This window comes from Barbatula barbatula (assembly GCF_947034865.1).
Source record: "Barbatula barbatula genome assembly, chromosome: 1".
Taxonomy (NCBI): domain Eukaryota; kingdom Metazoa; phylum Chordata; class Actinopteri; order Cypriniformes; family Nemacheilidae; genus Barbatula; species Barbatula barbatula.
In genome coordinates, this window is record NC_136766.1 from 4,772,001 (window position 1) to 4,796,853 (window position 24,853).

General features: G+C 37.7%; 2 protein-coding genes across 2 annotated transcripts; both read left to right on the top strand.

Moving 5' to 3' along the window:
• The first annotated feature begins 142 nt into the window (after positions 1-142).
• Positions 143-11,225, top strand: aco1 (aconitase 1, soluble). Its single transcript, XM_079454708.1, has 21 exons — positions 143-739; positions 3,345-3,478; positions 4,705-4,873; positions 5,083-5,220; positions 6,000-6,069; positions 6,169-6,352; positions 6,423-6,562; positions 6,646-6,817; positions 7,085-7,185; positions 7,287-7,403; positions 7,613-7,772; positions 7,849-7,984; positions 8,083-8,167; positions 8,249-8,405; positions 8,571-8,695; positions 8,808-8,912; positions 9,010-9,152; positions 9,280-9,427; positions 9,706-9,828; positions 10,013-10,198; positions 10,308-11,225. The coding sequence occupies exons 2-21, from the start codon at positions 3,382-3,384 to the stop codon at positions 10,422-10,424; spliced, it is 2,673 nt and encodes an 890-aa protein (XP_079310834.1). The 5' UTR covers positions 143-739; positions 3,345-3,381; the 3' UTR covers positions 10,425-11,225.
• A 985-nt stretch (positions 11,226-12,210) lies between these two features.
• sepsecs (Sep (O-phosphoserine) tRNA:Sec (selenocysteine) tRNA synthase) lies at positions 12,211-23,038 on the top strand. The gene is made up of 11 exons (XM_079468072.1): positions 12,211-12,585; positions 13,918-14,072; positions 15,142-15,260; positions 15,591-15,749; positions 15,885-16,038; positions 16,154-16,256; positions 16,339-16,468; positions 18,364-18,455; positions 19,504-19,597; positions 19,848-19,938; positions 21,600-23,038. Exons 1-11 carry the CDS (start codon positions 12,472-12,474, stop codon positions 21,844-21,846), a joined length of 1,458 nt encoding a protein of 485 aa, XP_079324198.1. The 5' UTR covers positions 12,211-12,471; the 3' UTR covers positions 21,847-23,038.
• Positions 23,039-24,853: the final 1,815 nt, after the last annotated feature.

Genomic DNA, 24,853 nt, shown 5'->3' on the forward strand with positions numbered 1-24,853 from the left:
TTCGTGCTCGTTATTCAGACTAAAAATGCAGAGAACACATAAGCACTGTGCTCTTTGTTATTTTGATCAGCAATGAACTAGCTGCGACCTTTAACACACATTCACAATCCTGCGCAATAAAGCATAGAAGAGCTGAATCATTACCGTAATGTCTATATATTACGAAACGAACCAGTAGCTGGAGGGCGCTGGAAAGTGTTTTACTATAGCGATTTAAGATAAAAAAACTATAATATACGACACAGTTGGTTTTGTTTTGTTGTATTGCATTTATCTAGCGATTATCTAGTCTTCTCTGATTTATACGACTAATATATTAATATACTAAATATCCGTCCAATTTTAGCATTTAAAATGTATAATGGCTTCATCTGAAGCTTGGCTTCGTGTATAGAGCAACTTGACTTCGTGTATAAAGCAACTTGACTTTTCATAAGATAATTTAAGCAACGCCTTAAAAAATGTTTAAAATTAAAATTCTTCTCCTTAATTTAGTGTTCTCAAAATTCGCATCTCGTTTTCTTATTTTTTCTTCTTCATTCGTTCGTTTTTCTTGTTTCTGTGTCTCATGCGCCATCGTCTAAAATTGTTTGCATTTTTTATGCGCACGAATAAAATACGGAAAATGGGGAGTGTGGAGACTTTGTTTAGAGTCATTACGGTAACGAAGACGTGACCGCTCCTGTCAGAGAGTTCAGTGTGTGGTGACACCAGTACGAATCTGCTCTGACATCACGAGGTAAGATTAATTCAACACACCGTGGTTCAAATACGTTATTCTTATAAATAAAACGGCATGAAACATCTGCATATTGCTTGCAGTTATTTGACATCATAGCAATTCTCTGAGTTTTCAGTTCGTCGTTGTTGTGCTGTTGTTTCTCAGGCTAAATGTCGCGAGAGTGCGTTGTCTTGCCTACACTGACCATCTAGATCTTAAAGAATGCTTAAATACAACAGTGTTAGATCGATCAAAATGGAAAGTTTGCAGTTTGGGTCCCGTTTGCTTGAGCTAACGTTGGCTAAGCTCTAGGGTAGTGAGGTAAAAGTGCCCTTGTATTCTTGCATCCTAAACATGCTAATTTGCAGTCGTTCATAGAAAGAAATGTGCAGTGGCTTCATTAAATCATTCTCTAAATACATAGATGTGTTAGGATTTTATTTCCCTGGTACACAAGAAAACATCCACAGTCCAGAGTCTATAGACAACAACACCCGGTCTGCCATTTCAGTCCCAAGATGATAGATTTGTTTCAGAACGCTCTGTTCCTGCTTTAAATATCCTATTTTATGGTCACCAAGAGGAATTATAACACATAATAAAATACTACAAGTATAGTACAGCGCAGCCACTGTAGTAAACTGCTTGAAAATAACTAGATGGTAGGGATCCACCGATATGTCATTTTCGGTCGATAACCGATAATTCTTTAACATCGGCGGCAGATTACCGATATATGGCCTCTATACAGTATCTAAATATGAATATAACATTCCTATAAATGAAACAAAAGGCAAATAGTGGACAAATGCTTTAATTTGAAAAACAAATGAGTTCGATCACTTTCCCCCATGAAAATCACGTACCAGCCTTTCTTTATACCAGTTAAATATTCTTTAACCTTTAAACTGTTCTGGGATATGTCTTATTTAATAAAACCTTTTTGATGTTCTTCCAGAGTAACCAAGAAACATTTTCTTAATAGACACAAATCTAACAGGACTCTCAAGACAGAAAGCGTTCAGACAGCAGTCTGATTCAAACAATATGCTTTTCTTCCTATAATTTACACATTTATAAATACTGTACCTACATCGACCGTGTTTTGCTAATAGCAGTAAGTGAATGATCATTCATGAATTATTTATCATTTATCGGCTGTAATATATCGGACTAAATTTGATTATGGACTATATATATTCTATAGTAAACTATAATAATGTAGTATCTAACAAAGCAAGGCTCAAAACTAGGGATGCGCAATAAATGATGGGCCGTATCGGACAATAAATAGTCATTTTTAATGTTATCGTATTTCTCTGCAGACTTATTTGGTCCCTTTTCTCCTTAAAGTGGCAGTCCGTAAGTTCATTTGATTAAAAACATACTAAAACCAATTATTGAGCGAGTACATGAAAGAACGTTGTCTGAAACCATGTCACTACCCTTGCTGGATTCACCACGGAAAGCTTGTAATAATGATTTGTAATTATTCCGGAAATCCTTATTTGGTGTCTTTCGTCTATGCGTCACATTCGTGAACAGATGCCCGGCTGCTATTCCGCATGTTGATGCTGTGGGTGACAGGGGGCGCACTGTACACAGACCTTTTTTCTTGGAAACTTTTAGAATTATTAAAGGTGCCGTTTAATACTTTTACTTTTAAACGTCAAGGAGCACTGCGCTGGCATTGAATCCGCCATGTTGTTTCTACAGTAGCCCTAAACTGACAAATTGCTCTACAGAGCATCTCCTTCGGCAAAGAACATCTCAGATCGTGTCAGCCACCACATCATTCACCCTCAGATCAAACCAATACATGACTCTTTCTGCTGTGGCACACAAAAGAAGATATTTTGAGAAGTGTGTCAGTGGAAATCAACAGGGTCCTCCTTTGTGGTTTGGTTGCCAATGATCATTCATTTAAAACCTGAAACTGCAGCTTAAGAGCTAAGAACAAACATAACGTTAACATCCATTGCTGTGATGGCTAAAATACTGTAGGTATCACTCTTGGTGTAAATGTGATCGGGGCTTAGTGACATTGGAAGTATTGGCTAATGTTTAATGTAATATAAGCAGACTTATAGCGAAAGACTAAATGATGAAAGCATTAGGAAATCATTGTGGTGAAAGAGAATTTGCTTCACTTCTGTCTGTGTCAGAGGTTTTAGCATCATGATCTGACCACTCACCTGATATATCACTCCACCATCTTTCCTCAGAGCCGTGTCCAATATTTCCATTTCTGGGGTTCTTCCAAGTTTTTACTTAGATTTAGGAGTTTTCTTGTGAGGGCATGTTTGTTGTATGGAATCCAGTACAAATACCAAGTTCATTATCTAATATAGTTTTGGAGAGAGACATGTGTAACCTACACCTCATTGCATACATCTCATCTTGCGTATTATTTTTTTAATAAACTGGTCTGTGTGAAGAAAGACCAAGAGTCCGCTATCTGCTGTGTGATGTTGATGATGTTGTCCTGGCCATCATCTTAATTCTGGAAAGTGTTCTATACCATCATTCTGTATTGTATTGCGAGTTGTATTTCATTTATTTTACGTTGCTTTATTTCATTGTTTCATTGATTTAATTGTTTTCTCCAACCTTTCATTTTCAGGTTCGAGAGTGTGCGGGAAGGAATCACGTTTTCAGTTATGACGAACCCTTTTGCACACATTGTTGAGTCTCTGGACCTGCAGAAGCCTGACCACAAGTTCTTCAACCTTACAAAACTCGGAGACCCAAGATATGGTAAAGCCATTTTTCAATGTACATTGCTGTTTACAAGTTTAGAATCATTTAAGTAAAATGTTTCTCTTGACCTTACAACTTTTGATCGGTTGGCGTCTGAAAGTCTGAAAAATGACACAAATAAAATATAATATGTGATTGATTGTCCAACATATTTCTTTTATTACAAAACAAAAATGTATTTACAGTTATAGAAATTATTTTCAAATAAATTACTTGGACCGAATGATGAAGAAAAAGCCTTTAACAAGAGCTCAGAATAGATGGGAAGTCCTGTTTGAAAAGCATCTCAAGACGTTGGCATTTACACGTAATAAATTGAGTAAATTTCAAAGCTGTGAAAACAATGAAATATAATGTTCAAATTGAATAAATGTAAGTAATAAAATTAAGTAAATCTGAGTAACTCACCAAAACTATTAAGTGTATAATACAAATATAGTTTGTTACTTAAATACTTGGTTCTTTTCATTAAATTAACTTAAATAATATACTGTATGAACATTTTAGAGAAATGATCTGTTGGATAATTTTATCAATATGTCCCACTTTTAAAATAATAAGTGATTTTTTTCAGATTTTACGAAGTTAAGATAGCTGTTTATTTTGGATAATTTTTTAGTGTGAATGTAAAATGCTAAAATATACCATACAATGGGTAGTTTTCATTTGTTTTGTGCTTCTTGTTTTAAATAAAAAAATAATGCTGACACTTCCGTAATTCTGATGAGTTTACACTTGATTCTAAAATGTGATAAATTTACATTTAGGCATTTGACAGACGCTTTTATCCAAAGCGACTTACATTGCATTATCCTATACATTTTATATAGGTATCTGCAATCCCCTGGGATTCAACCCACAACCTGCGTTGTTAACACAATGCTCTTACCACTGAGCAACAGTATTTATGAAAAAATATTAATACGTGTATGTGATGTTAAATTCTCTAACTAAGTCTGAGCCGATAGCCTTGTGGTTAGTGCTTCAACATATGGCCCTGTTGCGCTCCTGGCTCGTGGTCCTTTCCTGATCCCACCCTCTCTCTCACCCACTTTGTTTCCCGTCCTGTCACTGTTACTGTACAAATAACGCCAAAAATGAAATATCTAAAGAAAAGAAAGGTCTTACCGGCATCATTGTTGGATTAAACATGACATTCCAAATAAATGTAGACTGAAAATGGCCTCTATATTAAATTATATTCCTCTGATCATTTTTTGAAGACCACCTGCCCTTCTCCATCCGTGTGTTGCTGGAGTCCGCAGTGAGGAACTGTGATGGGTTCTTGGTGAAGGAGGAGGATGTAGAGAACATTCTTAACTGGAAGGTGACACAGAGTCAGACTGTGGAGGTGCCTTTTAGACCAGCCCGAGTCATCTTGCAAGACTTCACGTAGGTTTTGAACAATTTACTGTAACTTAAAGCTTTTCTACATTTATAATTCTGCATTCAGAGGTCCTCGTCAACAACACTTTATTTTTGTACTTTTGTTTTAAGACTTTCTAATTGTGTGTAATACGTTTCATTCAAATGCACTATATGTTTGTTAGTGTATATAAAGACATTTGATTTTATAGTATTTTTCTTTTTTATCTGAACAGGGGGGTTCCAGCAGTGGTGGACTTTGCAGCCATGCGAGATGCAGTAAAGAAGTTACAAGGCGACCCGGAGAAGATTAATCCTGTTTGTCCTGCAGACCTTGTCATAGATCATTCTATACAAGTTGACTTCAACAGAAAGTAAGTCCTTGTCATTGGACAGAAATTGTAATCTTCGGATATCTCAATTATCATGGACTGAATTCTCATGATGACATTTTTGAGGATGTTGAGATTGCATTACAGGGTGTGCTTTAGGGTATTTAAATACTCTTGCAAATTATTCATTTAAAGGCTTAACTCAACTTTGTTATGACGTGCAAATAAATTATAGACCTTGGGGCGTGAGGAAATGGTGTAAATGGATTCGGCACTGTCTTTAAATTGTTATTGTCAGATACTTTTTTATAGCAGCGAAACTATGTTTTTAGTCTGATTTGATCACATAAGTTTGATCTATAAACGTTATCATAGTTTACTAAAACATGTCTGTTAATGAAAATAAAATATCAGCCTAGCTATTATTTAAAAATGGTAAATTCTGACTCTGCAATATGATTAAATTACTGAAACTATTAACTAAAAATAAATAAAAAATTAAATAAAACAGAATCAAATCTATATAGCAACTTAATAATGAGAAAAATAAATAATAAAATGCCAAAGCATAAAACAAAATAGCTAAAAGTGTTAACTAAAATCAACATCAAAATCTTAAAAATAAAAGCTTATTCAAAATATGAATAAGACTACAATAAAATGTTACACAAAAGTATAATAGCTGAACTTGCTGTATATACTGTATCTAGTGCTGTGCTACAACTATTTGCCTCATTTCTTATTTTGTCTGTTTATTGTTGTAAAGCTGATTTGAAACCATCTGTAATGTATAATGAAAATAACGACAACTTTTCTTTAAGGTCTGACAGCCTTCACAAAAACCAAGAGCTTGAATTCGAAAGGAACAGAGAACGGTTTGAGTTTTTAAAGGTAATTTCTCCTCCTCCTGTCCTTTCTCCTGATAGTGGGTTGTGTCTTCTAGATATGAAAATGATGATTGTTTCTTTTAATATTGTGGTTGGTCTACAGTGGGGTTCTAAAGCCTTCAGGAACATGCGGATCATTCCTCCAGGCTCAGGAATAGTTCATCAGGTCAATCTAGAATACCTGGCCAGGGTCGTGTTTGATCGGGACGGTTACTACTATCCGGACAGTCTGGTGGGCACTGACTCCCACACGACCATGATTGATGGGTTGGGGGTGCTGGGATGGGGTAAGTGGAATTAAGTTGGTACATTTAATTATTTTGTGTGCATGTGAGGTTCAAACAGTTTTTTGATCAGGTGTGGGAGGTATTGAAGCAGAGGCTGTCATGTTGGGTCAACCAATCAGCATGGTGCTTCCAGAGGTCATCGGTTACAAACTTCAGGGGACTCCTGACAAATTTATAACCTCTACTGACATTGTGCTTACTGTCACCAAAGTATGAAAGTCTTCTTAATCTTAAATGTGTTTGAGGGTGATTTTTGTTTTTAATGATCTCTTTTAAACGTCTCCTCTTTCCAGCACTTGCGGCAGGTCGGTGTGGTTGGGAAGTTTGTTGAGTTCTATGGTCCTGGCGTTGCACAACTGTCAATCGCAGATCGTGCTACCATCGCCAACATGTGCCCTGAGTACGGGGCGACTGCTGCCTTCTTCCCCGTAGATGAAATCAGTGTGGATTATCTGAAGCAGACAGGTAAATTCAATAAATCACAAGTGATAGGCTTTCCCTATTTATCATAAAAATTACTTATTTACTCGCTGAAAATCATAAACATTTCCTCAGTAACTTGCTCACCAGAAGACCATTTTACTCTTTTGTGTTTTCATGTAAAGCTGCTTTGAAACAAAGCAACATTGTGAAAAGCACTATATAAATAAACTTGAATTGAAGACAGGTGCCAGCAATACTTGAAATTTCTCAAGCCGATTGCTTTCTTCATGTGTTTATGTCTTTTTTAAGGGAGAGATCTAGAGAAGCTGAGTTACATCGCTCAATATCTGAAAGCAGTGGGTATGTTCAGAGACTACAGCAACACGGCACAAGATCCACATTTCACTAAGGTATCGGACATACACTTTCATTCGGTTGTTTCACAGATTAAAATCATTCTTTCAAATGTTCAAATCTCACCGTTTTCCACCCGCTGTTGCTGTCTCTTCAGGTGGTTGAGTTGGATCTCAGTACGGTCGTCCCTTGCTGCAGCGGTCCTAAGAGGCCCCAGGACAAAGTGGCTGTTTCGGATATGAAGCAGGACTTTTTAGCCTGTTTGGGGGCCAAGGTACATAGTACACATCTGTTCCTTTCAGACCATGTAAATATTGCTGATTTAAATACATCCAAGCATCAGTCGTTTTCTATTGGTGCCATCTTTGGCACGTGGATCCTAATTTTAAACAATATTCTATATTCATGATGTCATTTGACGTCTTCAGCACAATAATCTAAAAAATGTCTGTTTATCTCCCTGTTGTCTGTTGATGTATTTAGCAAGGCTTCAAAGGATTCCAGGTTGCCCCGGAGCGACATGACGTTACCGTACCATTCGAGTTCAATGGGGCTAAGTATTCTCTCTCACACGGATCCGTGGTCATCGCAGCTATCACGAGCTGCACCAACACCAGTAACCCTTCAGTCATGCTGGGAGCAGGTACAGCTTCTGTCCACGACAATGCCAACTGTCCCTCTCTAAAGGTGAAGTTCGAACTCTTATATATTTCTGACAGGTCTTTTGGCCAAGAAGGCTGTTGAGTGTGGTCTTACGGTCAAGCCGTACATAAAGACCAGTCTGTCTCCTGGTAGTGGAGTGGTCACCTATTACCTTAAAGAGAGTGGAGTCATGAACTTTCTCTCGCAGTTAGGGTAAGACACGCACATCCAAAACTGTTTGACATTGAATCTTTAATGTTTAAAGCCACAGAAATGTAGCAGGCTATGTTAATGCTTTATTTTCTTTGAAGTTTCGAGGTTGTTGGTTATGGCTGTATGACCTGTATTGGAAACAGCGGACCCCTTCCAGAGCCGGTGGTAGAGGCGATAACTCAGGTAAGTGCTTTCACATGATAATATTTATAATTACCTGTTATATTTAGAACTTAAATAAAATCCGTTTCATTTTTGTTTCAGGGTGATGTAGTTGCCGCAGGTGTCCTCTCTGGAAACAGAAACTTTGAGGGGCGTGTCCATCCCAACACACGCGCCAATTACCTGGCATCTCCTCCGCTAGTCATTGCCTACGCCATTGCAGGCACAATGAGGATAGATTTCGAAAAGGAGCCTTTGGGTGAGTATATACCAAACAGTGATTCTCCTTTTACACTTTTCGTTGAGTAAAACAGTAGGGTTTACGGTCAAGAGCTAAGGCACGTCAGCGAGCCTAAGTGAGTCTGGTGATTTTATTCTTCCTCAAGAGGGTAAATCGATTGTTTTTTTCTGTGTCTTGGTCCAGCTGTGAACGCCGATGGAAAGGAGATTTTCTTGAGGGACATCTGGCCGACGCGGGAGGAGATCCAGGTGGTGGAGAAAAAGTTCGTCATTCCAGCCATGTTTAAGGAGGTCTACGAGAACGTGGAGGTACTCATTAAGCCATCTTTTTAAAAATGAACATCCAATATGACTGCCTTTTTATGAATTCAACACAAAAAATTTATCCAATGTGCTTTTTTCATATTCTTATTAAATGCAGAAAGGGAATGAACGCTGGAACTCCCTGAAAGCGCCTTCAGACAAGCTGTACACCTGGGATCCTAATTCTACCTACATAAAGTCTCCACCTTTCTTTGATGGACTGGTATTGTGTGTTTTGATATTTCTAGTCTAGGATTTTATTACTTTAACTATTTGCAAGAACTGTAAGAAATGTTTCTTTGCTGCATTTACATTATTAGACCCAGAAACTTGAACCTCCAAAGTCCATAACGGATGCGTATGTGCTGCTCAATCTGGGGGATTCTGTGACCACAGATCACATCTCACCTGCTGGTAACATCGCACGCAACAGCGCTGCCGCACGCTACTTAACTAACCGTGGGTAAGATATTAATACTTGCTTACAGTTTTGGATTTACAAACTATTACAATCCCATAGTTTTTCATTTAATACTCGTTCGTTGTTTTGTCTCATTGTTGATTTTTTTTATATTCTTTTCCTTTCCCAGACTCACAACAAGAGACTTTAATTCATATGGCTCTCGTCGAGGCAACGATGCGGTCATGGCACGAGGCACCTTCGCTAATATCCGCATCTTCAACAAGTTCCTAAACAAGCAGGCACCCTCTACCATCTACCTACCTACAGAAGAAACCGTATGACATCATTTCCCTCTTCAAATTCTCACTCAAAAATAAAATTTATTTATTCACTTTCATGTAGATCAAACCTGTATGACTTTATGGATTGTCTTAATATTCGTTCATGGAACGCAAAAGATATTTTGAGACATGTTTATACGGTGCAAATCAGTGTGGTCCAGTCCAGTGTGTTGTTTGGTTAATACATTTTAGTTTTTGGGTGCACTATTGAAACCAATGTGCCGGTTTGCACAATTCTTTTAATTGCTTGGGTGTATGTTGTACGCTCACAGATGGACGTGTTTGATGCAGCAGAAAAATATCAGCAGGCTGGTCATGCTCTTATGATCCTGGCAGGCAAGGAATATGGATCTGGCAGCTCCAGAGATTGGGCAGCCAAAGGACCCTTCATGCTGGTGAGACTTTTACATTAGCGTATTTGTCAATATATTCAAAGAGCAGTGCATTTCATTTGAACAACATCATACATTCCACTGCACATACATTTGGACATTCGAAATAAATAAGTCAAACGAATCAACTTAACAAACAGGGTAGAATGCCATCCCTTCGCAGACAGTGCTTTTTATAACCCCTCAGGGCATCAAAGCTGTACTAGCAGAGAGTTATGAGCGTATTCATCGTAGTAATCTGGTGGGCATGGGCATCATTCCTCTTGAGTACCTGCCAGGCGACACGGCGGAAAGTCTCGGGCTCACCGGACGTGAGCGATACACTGTGGTCATTCCCTCACAGCTCACCCCCGGAATGACTGTCGACGTTCAGGTAGTGTCAGATTCTGTATACTTTGTTTTGTCCTTTGAGATATTTCTGAGAAGTTTTCAATTTATTCAATTTAAGTTTCATCGCGATGTACTTTAATTTGTTTCTGCAGCTGGACACAGGCAAAACATTTCAGGCTAGGATTCGGTTCGACACAGACGTGGAGCTCACTTACTTCCATCACGGTGGCATCCTCAACTACATGATTCGCACAATGTCTGAAAATTAAAATAAATTAGTCCAGGAAGTTAGGCACTTAGCGCACATATCCATTGGCTACTTCATTGGTCCTGTCTGACCTTTTTCGGTTGAAAAAGAATCAGTTTTGAGTCTGGTGTTTCGTGTCTGACTGTATTGGTTCAGTGGGATGAATTGGGAAGTCTGAAAGCATTAAATGTTGGCAATGACATGTTTAACCTTCGTCATTCTAACCCTACCTCAGCACTGCCAAACTGCAGTCAACATCAATATATACATATAATGACCTTAATTGCAATTATAACTAATTAGTAATGTTATCCGTTATAAAAATTGTGCTGCAGAAAATTCTGTTCGTCTGTTATAAAATTCAGTGATTATGAAAAAACCTTTTCCTTCAAGAAAGTCAATTAGTTGTCATTACCTAGACTGAAAGATGTTACCCATTGCATTTTGAATGTGTTTGATAAAACATTGCAGATATTTTCAAATACCCAATATAAGTGCCTATATTTTCTCAGATTCTGTGTATAATCCTGAAGGAAGGCTTGTGCGCTTGTCATTCCAGGTTTTTTGGCTTGTGTGTGCATAATACAGTTGCATTCCTGTGCATAGTGTATTTTCTAGAAAAATGAACAAATTTTATCCAAGACTGATTTCACAGCTTTCCTACTGGATGCTTAAATGTAACTGAAGGTGCTTGGAATCGGGTGTGACTGCTGATATAATGTGAGATGTTGATATATGCAGTATCAAATGCATACTTTTTGTTGCAGTGTGCAAATTGTACTGAACTGTACCTTGAATAAACACGTGATGATTTCATATTCTACAGCATATGTATTCTATATATCTTCGGTGTCCTTCCAAAACCTTGAGTGTTCAAATGAGCTGTTTTCCAGGAAATAGAAAAAACACTGTACTTTAAGGGACGGGTTCCCGGACAAGGTTTAAGACTAGTCCATGTCTAATTTAAATGTTAGAAGTGTAAGAGGCGAAAACAACTTACACTGAAATGTCTTAAAATATATCAGTGCGATTGTTTTGTCTCAAGATACACACCCTTAATGTTTTTTATAAAGTATGTTTTTAAAAACAACTTCAATATCCTAATTTAAATAAGGCCTAGTCCTGTTTCAAGATCATCTCTATCTGGGAAACCACCCCTAAATGTTTAAATGCTGGGTTGTAAAAGTTGACAAGCACTTGTTAATAGATTTGATTGCTTGGAAAACCCAGTGACAAACATAAAGGGTAACTTATAATAATGATCTATGTCAAATAAAACAGAAATATGAAGAGATGAGCTTTCAGAAGGAAAAATATTCTTTATTATATAGATTATATAAATATATATTGATTTAAGGAGACCTTGTTTATAATATGTAGAGTTCCAAAGGGAAAGTTGTAGTATTGAAGCCTTTTATCTAATTTAGGGCTCTCTTCACAATATGAAAAATGACATCATCACATCAGATTCATCAGTTTTATTTTATTTGTAGTAAGTTCTTGATGAAGAAATGATTCAGGAATTGCAAACTTATTTTCACCTCTTTAATTTATAAATTGCAGGAAAATTTCAAATGCTTCCATTTGGTAAAGTAAGTCCCTTAGGCTGTATAAAAGCATCTGCTTAATGAATAAATGTTAAATGCTTTCATTAGTCCTCTTACACGCTCACTTCGACTGAATAGTTAAGCCAAACTAATGAAAAATAGATATATTGAATAATTTCATATTTTTCTGCCTAACTTTGAAACCGTTTATCAGCCCACACCCGCACTTTTACGCGATCGCGTACTTTTACTTTGAAATAGGGACGTCATTGGGGGCGGGGCTTCAACTGGGAAGTAAACAGTGAACTTCACGCTGACTCAGATGAATTAGAAAATGTTTAACCTCACATCAGATCAACTGTAGTGTATCAGACACGTAGTCGGATTACGAACAACAGTATTTAAAGGACGATTTAACTCTGCCAAACAGCATTAGACCCTGTCGGCACATTGAACACGTGCGGGCGTGTTTCCTGACTAAGCAATATTAACACGTGTAGCGGTTTTCGTGATTAAAGGGACATGAACAGCGAGAATTTCGGCCTGAGCGAAAAGATCGTGTCGTCTTCATATGTACGGCAGGGGCTGCAGGCTCGTCGCGGTCACGAGCAGCTGATTCGAGTCCTCTTGGAACAGGTAATGATCGTATTACTGCGCATGCGCTGATTAACTTACTAATGGAGAGTTTATTACTCTGATTTATTGATTATAATGGGATTTGAATTGTTGTATTTGTTTAAATATAAATTACAATCATCTACTGGTAATGTGTTGGGTTCTATTGGTGGGATGTTATCTGGTAGGCATTGAATACTACGGGAACAAGGACCAGAACACATTACTTAATTGATTGTTTTTAGTGGTATTTATATTGGAAACCTACGGTGGCCCGAAAGTGCAAAACAGTCAGAAACCGCGCGTCGACTAGTCAGAAACCGCGCGTCAACTAGTCAGAAACCGCGCGTCGACTAGTCAGAAACCGCGCGTCGACTAGTCAGGAACCGCGCGTCGACTAGTCAGAAACCGCGCGTCGACTAGTCAGGAACCGCGCGTCGACTAGTCAGGAACCGCGCGTCGACTAGTCAGAAACCGCGCGTCGACTAGTCAGAAACCGCGCGTCGACTAGTCAGAAACCGCGCGTCGACTAGTCAGAAACCGCGCGTCGACTAGTCAGAAACCGCGCGTCGACTAGTCAGAAACCGCGCGTCGACTAGTCAGAAACCGCGCGTCGACTAGTCAGAAACCGCGCGTCGACTAGTCAGAAACCGCGCGTCGACTAGTCAGAAACCGCGCGTCGACTAGTCAGAAACCGCGCGTCGACTAGTCAGAAACCGCGCGTCGACTAGTCAGAAACCGCGCGTCGACTAGTCAGAAACCGCGCGTCGACTAGTCAGAAACCGCGCGTCGACTAGTCAGAAACCGCGCGTCGACTAGTCAGAAACCGCGCGTCGACTAGTCAGAAACCGCGCGTCGACTAGTCAGAAACCGCGCGTCGACTAATCAGGAACCGATCAGGAACTAATCAGGAACCGCGCGTCGACTAGTCAGAAACCGCGCGTCGACTAGTCAGAAACCGCACGTCTACTAATCCCGCTGAGATTCGTGAGTGTGGATCGGATAGACACTTATGTATCCCATGATGCCACGGGAGCTGAGCGATGGTAAAATTTCAAAAGCAAAATCAAATAAATGTAGTACAAAACTTTAATGCAGTCAATAAATGAATTTCTTGTGACTAAATTATGCTTTTATCAGCGCTCACGTGTAGATTGTTGTTAATACGTCGTAGGTCAACGAGCATACGGGTCACATGACCATTAAACATGGTGGACAAAGTATGACCGAAATGTATTCACACTGACTCCCACTACTGTTTTAAGGGCCGATAGATGGTACTTATTCAAATTCAGGACACACTGTCACAGTACATGATTTCGGACCCAGCCTTTGACTTCTTTGTGTTTTTAGGGTAAATGTCCAGAGGAGGGATGGGACGAAAGCACCATAGAGCTCTTTCTAAATGAGCTGGCGGTCATGGACAGCAACAACTTCTTGGGAAACTGTGGTGTGGGAGAGCGGGAGGGCAGAGTCGCTTCCAGTCTGGTAGCCAGAAGACATTACAGGTTGGAAATGCTCACCGTAAAGTTTTGTGCCTGTCAAAGCACAGCGACAAGACACTAAGTGAGGGGGGGTATAGAGAAACGGTGCATAAGAATGAAGGCCCCTGTCGGGAAAACACACAAACTCTGGTTATGGTTTAGATCACAAATACCATAATGGTGTTACCACTAGGGCTGCAAGATTTGAGGAAAAAGTCACATTGCAATTATTGAGGTAAAAATTGCGATAAACTGTTAATAATGAGTCAACTTGGTTGCTATCAAGGAAAATGCATACACAGATAACTGAAATTGCTGAAATTTGTATTTCTCAACTGAGATATACAGTACAAACTAGCAAGCAACAAGAACTAGAATTGCACAAAGTTTCCAAATTAAAATTAAATGTTACATCTTTGCATTACTGAATTAAATTAACTTAAATATATATATATATATATGCTCAACAGTACAGGTCAATTAAACAAATAGAACGTAAATACGGATGTACACATTTTTAGGAAAATAATCCCAACAAACGGACATTTCAGCAGATTGTAACACAAACTTGTATGAACTCTTTTGAAAAAGAAACTGGATATAAATGTATGGATTACTTTATTTACAACTTTAGTTAAGCTAATTCTGCACAGTACCTCTCTCTGCTCAGTGTCTGATATCCTGAAACATGTCTGTCTGCCTGCTCTGCATCCATTTCTCCCGTTTCCACACTGCGCCCCGCAAGTCACGTGACCAAGCACACGCGCCACCGCCACACAAGACGACTCGTTTTTTTTCAAGCATATACCTCTTAGAATGATGTCTTGTCAGGTCCACGAATGCACTTGTTTCTTTAATATAATATAATCGCATTGCCGTCATGTAATCGCATAGCCTGACATCGCGATTGCGATATGATTAATCGTGCAGCACTAGTCACCACTGAAACTAAATTAAATGATGTATCGGCCCTTATTTCAGTAGGATTTAGTGGTGTGCGTTTCATTCCCATCTGCCAATATTAGAGACCCATCATCCTTTTGAATTTCTGTGATAGTTTGCCTTTGATATCAGGCTTTGATGTCTCTCTTAGACTGATCCACGGCATTGGTCGATCAGGGGACATCGCTGCTGTTCAACCCAAGGCTGCTGGTTCCAGTCTTCTAAATAAAATCACCAATTCGGTAGTGCTGGATGTTCTGAAGTTTACAGGTGAGCTTTTACGTCAAAGGTTATTTTGTTAAGCTACGTACTTGATAATGTGCCTCATGCAGGCCATAGAAATACAATAGTGGCCAAAGTGATGGAACCTTTTTCTTTTAGTTCAATGATATTATTAAAAATGTTTTATAGGTTGTGTAGTTGTGCTTGTAAGGTAAACTGAATTTTAGGATGTTTTTTTCAAACAAATACCTTTACCAAGTTGTGTTTTTACCTTTTGTATACGACCCCTCATATTTTGATAGTTTAACCAGAGGAGATATTAAAAGCAGATATTTGACAAATATGGCCTCTTGTGTACATCTGTAAATGTTTTCACAGGTGTTAGGAGTGCATCCTCGTGCTTTGTGGTCCCCATGGCGACAGGAATGAGTCTCACGTTGTGTTTTCTCACATTAAGACACAGAAGGCCTGAGGCCCGCTACATCCTGTGGCCTCGAATTGACCAGAAGTCCTGCTTCAAATCGATGATGACTGCTGGTAAGATTCTCGTGGAGAAACACTCGTTTTACAGAAAACCCTTTTTGAGTCAAAGGAGCAGTTTGGTCATGATGCTGTGGAGTCACATGTCCATTTTAAAATTCTTCAGATCAAATGTGCTTTAACTTTTAAAAGGTTTTGAGCCCGTGGTGATCGAGAATGATCTGGAAGGGGACGAGCTACGAACAAACCTGCAGGAGGTGGAGAGGAAGATTGAGGAGTTGGGTGCCAAAAACATCCTCTGTGTCCATTCCACAACGTCCTGTTTTGCACCACGTGTTCCTGACAGGCAGGTCAAAACCACTGGACCAAATACAGTTACTTCACTTAAACACATTTAGACATACATGTAGACATAAAGTCTGAACCCAAACTTAAACGTGTCAAAATAATTTTTTTTCCAGACTGGAGGAACTCGCTGTTTTGTGTGCAAAGCATGATATCCCTCACATAGTCAACAATGCATATGGAGTGCAGTCATCCAAATGTATGCACCTTATACAACAGGTAACCAAACTGTAATGTTGCACTTTCTGTAGTTTGATTTATATCGTTTTTTCTGTGAAATTGACTCAAGTTGTGCCTCCAGGGAGCCCGTGTGGGAAGAATCGATGCTTTTGTACAAAGTCTTGATAAAAACTTCATGGTCCCAGTCGGTGGAGCTATCATTGCTGGATTTGATGAAATCTTCATTAAGGAAATCAGTCAAATGTATCCAGGTATGCATATTAACATTAATCCTAAAAGACGTCATAGATAAGTGATTAATATGAGTCTGGTCTGTGAAATCTATATGCATTTAGTAAATGTTTTAATTGATAAGTCTACATATTACAATGGTTAAATGTCCCAATCGGTCTAAATCTATCTTACCTATAATACAACACTTAAATAATGTGTGTGTGTTAATCTGACCAGTTTGTCCCATTTAAATAAAAATAATAATACATTAAAATTGATTTGGGTGAAATGTTGTCGCTAGTACGGAGAATGAAACCAAATTATAATTTTACTTAAACATGAACCTAAATAGTAAATTCAGAAAACACTGTTTTCACATGTACCTGTAGTTTATATGAATATATGATGGAGAAGTTCAGATTTTTTTTACAACATTCACATTGCTGTTGGGTGACTTTGTCATTCCTGAGGTTTGATTTTGTTGAAATTCAACACTTTTTTGCTCTTTGTTCAATTGACTTAACTTGCTAAAGAGTTTATGACATATCGTTTATTGCTCCCTGAATTCTTTGTAAGTCGCTTTGGATAAAAGCGTCTGCTAAATATAAGTTAAATCAACACAAATTTTGGAAAATGAAAATATCTGTTATGTTTAGTCCTATAACATAATGCGGGGCAACATAAAGGAGTTGTAATGTGTTAACATAAAACAGTTACAATATGGCAGAGGACTTATATTTCCCAGCATACTATGCGTTTAACTGCATTTTGAGTTATTTTCTTAAATAAGTGTTATTTTATGCAGTTTTTCAGTAAAAAGAAACACTAGTATTTAATGTTCATTTATCTTTAAGGTTTTTGAGTTTTGTGGTTACCATTGTTCAGAAAAGTGTTGCCTTTTGTTAGGTTGTGGGCGGTTACAATTCTTTTGCTTGCATTTCTGAGTTCTATTAACTCAATATCTTCTTATTGAAGTTAAATGAAGTCATTTATAATTAATGTTAAAAATATATAATATAAGAAAATTCATGAGTGCTTTCATTGAATAATCGATAATTTGTTTTTAAATATTTGTTTAATGTAAAATATGCGTGTACAAATTAATTTAATCAAATTATTAAAGATTATCAAAGATTCTTAAGAATCGTTTCAAACAATTCCAAATTTGTCGGAGAAATGTAATAAAATTTAGTTGAAAAGTTTTCCTTCATTTAATTAAATTTGTTCGACATCTTTTTTTTTGTGGAATTGTCCTACAATACAGTACAAGCATAAATGGCTATTAAAGGCAAAACTGAAGGGATCTCCTAATTTTCTATTAAATTATAATATTCCTCAGTTTAGTTCTTCATGCTTTAACTGCCTCTGCAGATAAGAAAGATTTGTTCTAGATTTCTTTGTATGTGCAAATACATCGTTCCTCTCTGCTGGCACCCGCATATCCCTCCCATTTTATTTCTGCACTGCAGAGGAAATCCCCAACACTCTCTTATTGATTTTCTCCATGTGCTGGAGTGAGAAAACACACTTGTGGTTTTGTCAGTTTCTTCAGCTCTCAATATTTTTCAAAATGCATGACTTAAAAGTGCGGGATTTCATTTTATATTCACATACTGTATATAAAGACCGTTGAATTCATATACTGTAATGAAATATTCATTATCACATCATTGCAGATGATTCTTGCTCATTTTTTAAATTGCATTTTGGTAATTTCGAGTTATTTATAAGGGATTATAGATATTGTATAGTGTAGTTGTACAGCACAGTGGTCATCTGCTGTTGTTTGTACTCTGCTTTATCCATAACGTTTGATTTCTTGTTCTTTGACTCTCCATAAAAAGCACTGAAGTGTTATATGCATTACAGTTCCCGGTACTTGCGATCTGTTGATTTAAAGAGGCATTGAGATCATCACATCTGCTTTCCGTAGGTCGAGCTTCAGCCTCTCCATCACTAGACGTCCTCATCACTCTGCTTTCACTCGGAGCCAGCGGCTACAAGAAACTCTTGTCAGAGAGAAAGGTGAGACACAAAGCAACATTTAGTTTGTGTGCAGCATCCAATTTTCTGTATCACTGTATCTTTTGTAACATAACATTTGCAGGCATGTGATCTTAGCCAAAGGGTGAAGAATCTCTGGAGACTGATCTTAAGGTTTTGAATGAACTCTTTTAGCATATTAAGAGGTGATGTGGGTTTATATTCTGTGATGTTGCTTTTTTTGTCAAGTCAAAATTGTATTTCTTGTTAAAATAAATCGCTGCATATATAGCTTGTTGCTATACATATGGCCTCCAATGTGTATATATATGACATTTTAATCATCAACCAAATGATAATAGTTGACTTTTTGTTCAGAAAATTAAGAGCACCTATCATTGTTAATTCATGAACAGATCTCCAAGCATAGTTATGAGCAACATACACAGACAAGCAGATGCATATAGCGATACGTGTAGATATATCGAAGGGAAAATTGTCATTGATTACTAAACCTGTATCATTTCTTTGTTCGGTTGAACACACAGAAAGATAGTTAGAAAAATGTTAGCAACCTGGATTTCTGGGATCACCATTCACTACCATAGTAGGAAAAAAAGACTGTGATGGTCAGAGGTGCCTGTGCACTGTTTGCCTTCCTACTTTCTTTAAAATATCTTTAAAACAGAACAAACAAATACAACAATTTGACATGGTAGGGATTAGATGTAGAATATTAGATATGAAGTAACTTCAAGTCCATTCAGGGTATACGTTCTCGCTGTAGGCTGTGGAAAAGCTTGTTGTGGTTTCATATAAAGGCATCCTATTGATAGCATCATTGTAACCTAAAGACCCCCTTCAGTTCATTTGCAATGGATCTCAGCGGTTAATCGTAGCGCTGCCAACACTGCTGACGCAATGACAGGACAGAACTGAGAACGGTGGGCAGAACTCGTCCTTGTCTGGAGGGGGAAAGCAGGTGGTGGGTGTAGGCCGGCAGACACGACACAACGCGCAACATATAACAACACTGTGCAGAACAAAGATTGAAGAGCTATTTATAGCTGGAGTTTTGTATGGCCCGCAGGAGCTGTACGGCCACCTGGCACAGGAGTTGAAAGCTTTAGCCGAGAGGCACGGAGAGAGACTGCTGCACACGCCACACAATCCAATATCACTGGGTGAGAAATGATCAAAATATCATGTGTCTCACGTCGGGCTCGTATGTCCTTGGCTGTACAGACGTGATCAGATAGCAAGTTCATAAAGTATAGACCATATTACCGTATTACACACAGGCATTTTTACAGTATCTGTTACCTTCAAGTCATATGACAACCTCATTGTCTCTCATCAAATGGCAACCTCTCAAAACTTGAGTTGGAGTGTTTCATGACCCTTCAAATGGTGTTTTATTCTTGTGTTCTCCAGCCATGTCCTTGAACTGTCTTCAGGCGCACAGTGATAAAGCAGTCACCCAGCTGGGCTCCATGCTCTTCACCAGACAGGTGTCCGGTGCCAGGTGAGATACTGTCTGCGCAAGAAAAAGGATTCTTCAACAGAATGTGATTATTGTACTGCATTAAGATTTATTGTCAATAATGTCCATTTAAGGGAGTGTTTTGACATTTGGTTACGGATTATGAGGATTAAACATTTAAGGTGTGAAAACCCATTTTTCCTCAAGATGTTCCAAACATGTATACATTTCTTTGTTTGGTTGAACACAGAGAAAGATATTAGGAATATGTAAGAATGTTAGCAACTGACATTTCTGGGACACCGTTGACTACCATAGCAGGAAAAATGTAATGTTTTGTTGTTGAATACGAAAGATATGTTTTGAATAATTTGGGAAAGCAAACCGTTCTGGGGCACTTTTGACTACCTTTATCATAGTTTCTATTATGGTAGTCAATGATGCCCCAGAAGTCTCAGTTGCTAACATTCTTTCAAATATCTTTCTTTTCAACCTGAACAAAGAAATGTATTCAGCTTTGGAACAACTTAAATTGAGTAACTCATGATTTTTATTTGTGGGTGGGGTATGCCTTCAACAACGCACCGTGAGTCTCAAAAATGACAATTCTGTCATACTTTACTCAGCCTCTTATCATTACAAACCTTTTTGACTTCTCCGCAGAACACAAAAAAAAACATTTTGAAGAAAGTTGGTAAGCGAACAGCACTTGACCCCCTTCACGTCTACTGTATGGAGATAAAACCAGCGCAAGTGAATGGGGTCCAGTCAACAACATTTTTCAATATACCTTCTTTTTTGTTCTGTGGAAGAAAGCAATGAACGTTTAAAATGACAACAGTGTGGGGGAATAATGACATAATTTTCGTTTGATCCATCACTTTAACTTCAAGACCCTCCCCTACACAACATTTGAAGTACCCCCCACTCACAATTTCTTCTCAATAAAATATCCTACAACTTAACTAGAAACATATACAGTACTGTGCAAACATCTTGGGCACGTTTGTATTTTCCCAGAAAAGGTTTTGAGTCAATTATTTATATCTTTTGCTTTAGTATGTCAGTAGGGACAACAGCCAGTGCTCCACACGGATATCTGGTCATCAAGTTTGTCTATTTTTACATGAAGAAAGGGAAAAACTGAGACCGACTAAATCCAGAACATTTGCATTACAAGAAAGACAGAATGTTCCTCCTGAAGCACTACATCATAAGATCTCAATAATTGGCTTAAAATATTTCTTTGGGGTAAAAAAAAATAAAAATTTAGGTCTGCTGTCCTGATTTAGCTGGTTTTTTTACCCTTAATATCTGAATTGGCAGACATCCCCTTTTCTTAAGGCCAATATTTACTGCTGGACATTGAGAGACCTGCTGTAATATTGATGTGAGACTGCTCTCATTATTCAAATGAAGGTCTTTCTTACTCTCATGGGTTTATCTGGTGACATTATCTCCTCTACTCATTCCAGCCTGCCATGAACTATACACTGTGACTTTCTCAGGGAGACATGCTATAAATATTTAGTATTTAAGTACTTAAGTAATTCAGGATAAGGTCATACATTGACCTAAATGTATGTTGGGATTTTGGAGGTATTGGAGTAAAAACTATACATTTTTCTATACATTTCCTCGCGTGTATGTTATTCTGTCTGAACATTATTCAGATTTTTCTCATTCACGTCTCTTTGTTGCAGAGTGATTCCACTTGGTGTGGAACAGACTGTTAGCGGACACACATTTCACGGCTTCATGTCACATACAGATGCATATCAGTGCCCGTACCTCAATGCAGCATCAGCCATAGGAATCGGCAAAAACGACGTAACCTTGTGCATGAAGAGACTGGAGAAATGCCTCAAGAGTCTTAGGAAAGAAGCACCTGTAGAGAAGAATGTGTCTAGATCGGCCGGTGAAGGTTTGGAAGACCAAACTGTTCCCTGAGGGTTACTGGACTGTAATTCTCTACACATTCGCTTTGTGTTTTTTGGATGTTGTCGCTATTATCTTATGTGTGAAATTAGTTATAATTTTATATTTAATGTATCAATTTATTTTAAACTAAACCAAAGCGATTAAGACTTGAGGTAAAAGCTCTGATAATAAATGCACACAATACCATGAATCCTTTTTCGCAATCTGGCTTTATTGAATATATACACTGCATTACAAATATGGGGGATTCTTACAAAACCACTGAAACATGGTGGTAGTAATAAGGTGGATTATAAAACGTACAATTTGGTAAAACAAAAACATGATCATAATAAAGATAATTGTTTTCTCTACCTTGGACAAAACATAATTTCGACATAGGAATGAATTATTTATGCATTTTATAGCTTTTTCTGCTGAAATCATCATAACCGTAACGCACCACAATTCGTCTGAGTGCATTATACTGTATTTTGTAAACGGAGTAAAATTTAAATATTGTGAAAAAAACAATTGGATGTTTTTCTAATGTTCTCAGATGACTGACAGAATCTTCATGTATAATAAAAATGAAAAAATAGTGGAGAAAAAGAAGTGTCCAGGATTGATATTCTCATCCTCTCAACATTTACTGAATACGGTTTAAACACACACAAAGATATTGATATTAAGTTTGATTTTATATGAAGAAACGCATATAATAGTACTTTTTAAATGGCTAACAAGTCGACAAATTACTATTTTTCTGGTAAAAATTTAGGAATAAAATTGGAATTGCTGTGAGATTGTACTCCACAGGTGCATGGTGCATTACATTTATTGTCTGCCATTTTAAGGAAAAAATGTTAAAATGGAGACAATGGTATGGAATTATGTAACATTTATTCTAGTAGACACTATCAAATAATGAATGACAGGTAAACGTTAGTTAAACCCTGAAAGACTTCCATGAACTTGTCACTAGTTTTAGATTCAGATGGTAGTTCCTTCACTGAAATTCAGTGAATCTTTTTTTTTTTTGATCAACAAAAATGGACTGTCCTGATGTAAGACATCACTGATCTATAACCGTATATTTGTTTTGCATACACTGTTTTATCTTGACTTCAGCTGCCTGTTGTTACCTCTGAGGTAACTGAGGTCATTCTTGTAATAGCAGTAACATTTTGGATGAGAAACACTAAATAAAATGAGACTTGAGAAAAACTACTTTAGCATTGCTTAAATTTGTAGGTCTGCGATCTCAATTGTATTAATTCAAAACCACTTGAGACATTTCTCAAAATATCTTATGATAAATGTGAATGCACTTTAAGTGGCGTTTACAAATAGAAAGAATTAGTTTTATTTTAATGGGAAAAATAATAACATAAATCAAAATGGTATACATACATTTGATCTGTTCTTCTCTGGTTAAAACCGTTTAACTGTAGCTCTTTAAAACGCTTTATTGACATGCTGGTTGGTCCGGAAAAACTTCCCGTTTCATTTACACAAGCAACAAATATCTTTAAGATGTAATACTTGATATACTGTAAATACTAAAACCGTAACTTCTTATGGAGCACTGTTTACATCTTGCAAAGTGTTCTGCTTTGTGTGACTCTGTGGTGCTATTTTTGACTCTGTGGTGTTGAATCAGCGTTTACCCACACAACACACTCCTGTGTACAGCAGCATTTCTATTAGATATGTAGGATCAGCCTGTGCTTTTCTTACAATGCATACCTTATATATTCTATTTCCCATCATGCAGTTCATATCCTTATTCCTTCTGTGTTTCACTTGACATCACTATATTTGCTTACAATGCTCTTTTCTGTAAGCCCCTCAAGCTGCACATACTCATTTTCAACTATCAACCACCGTATTGATGACTTGGTTCTGATATCTGTGTTAACATGTCTGAAGTAAACATATACCGGTCCGAATTTAGTCTTTTTCATTTGTATGTCTGAATGGTGAAAGCTTTTATTGTAAGCGCAGAGAGCCAAATGTAAGCAGGATAGTTCACCCCAAAATTAAAATTCTGTCATAATTATTTTCAAACCTGCTTGACTTTCTTATGCAGAACACAAAAGAAGATATTTTGAACAAATGAGGTAATCGTACAGCGCCGGCACCCATTCACTTCCACAGTACAGATAAAAAACTAATGCAAGTGAATGGTTGCCATTTAACAAAATACTTTTGTGTAGAGAGAGAGAGAGAGAGACAAAGACAAAGACAAAGAGAGAGAAAGAAAGAAAGAAAGAAAGAAAGAAAGAAAGAGAGAAACAAAGAGAGAAACAAAGAGAAAGAGAGAGAGAGAGAGAGAGAGAGAGAGAGAGAGAGAGAGAGAGAAACAAAGAGAAAGAGAGAAACAAAGAGAGAGAAACAAAGACAAAGAGAGAGAGAGAGAGAGAAACAAAGAGAGAGAGAGAAACAAAGACAAAGAGAGAGAGAGAGAGAGAGAGACAAAGAGAGAGAGAGCAACAAAGAGAGAGAGAGAGAAACAAAGAGAGAGAGAGAAACAAAGAGAGAGAGAGAGAAAGAAAGAGAGAAACAATGAGAAAACAGATAAAGAAAGAGAGAGAGAGAGAGAGAGGGAGAGAGAGAGAGAGAAAAAGAAAAAGAAAAAGAAAGAAAGAAAAAGAGAAAGAGAGAGAGAGAGAGAGAGAGAGAGAGAGAGAGAGAGAGAGAGAGAGAGAGAGAAAGAAAGAGAGAGAGAAAGAAAGAGAGAGAGAGAGAAAGAGAGAGAGAGAGAGAGAAAGAGAGAGAGAAAGAAAGAAAGAAAGAAAGAAAGAAAGGGAGAGAGAAAGAGAGAGAGAAAGAAAGAAAGAAAGAAAGAAAGAGGGAGAGAAAGAAAGAAAGAGAGAGAGAGAGAAAGAGAGAGAGAAAGAGAGAGAGAAAGAGAGAAAGAAAGAAAGAAAGAAAGAAAGAGGGAGAGAAAGAGAGAGAGAAAGAGAGAAAGAAAGAAAGAAAGAGGGAGAGAAAGAAAGAAAGAGAGAGAGAGAGAAAGAGAGAGAGAAAGAGA

What these genes read in the sequence shown, in the direction of transcription:
- aco1 (XM_079454708.1), top strand. Translation starts at nt 3,382, where the DNA reads ATGACGAACCCTTTTGCACACATTGTTGAGTCTCTGGACCTGCAGAAG. An exon ending in GTTGGGGGTGCTGGGATGGG is followed by an intron (nt 6,353 to 6,422) that starts GTAAGTGGAATT and finishes TTTTTTGATCAG; the next exon opens with GTGTGGGAGGTATTGAAGCA. An exon ending in AAGATCCACATTTCACTAAG is followed by an intron (nt 7,186 to 7,286) that starts GTATCGGACATA and finishes CTGTCTCTTCAG; the next exon opens with GTGGTTGAGTTGGATCTCAG.
- sepsecs (XM_079468072.1), top strand. Translation starts at nt 12,472, where the DNA reads ATGAACAGCGAGAATTTCGGCCTGAGCGAAAAGATCGTGTCGTCTTCA. An exon ending in GTAGCCAGAAGACATTACAG is followed by an intron (nt 14,073 to 15,141) that starts GTTGGAAATGCT and finishes TGTCTCTCTTAG; the next exon opens with ACTGATCCACGGCATTGGTC. An exon ending in AATCAGTCAAATGTATCCAG is followed by an intron (nt 16,469 to 18,363) that starts GTATGCATATTA and finishes TGCTTTCCGTAG; the next exon opens with GTCGAGCTTCAGCCTCTCCA.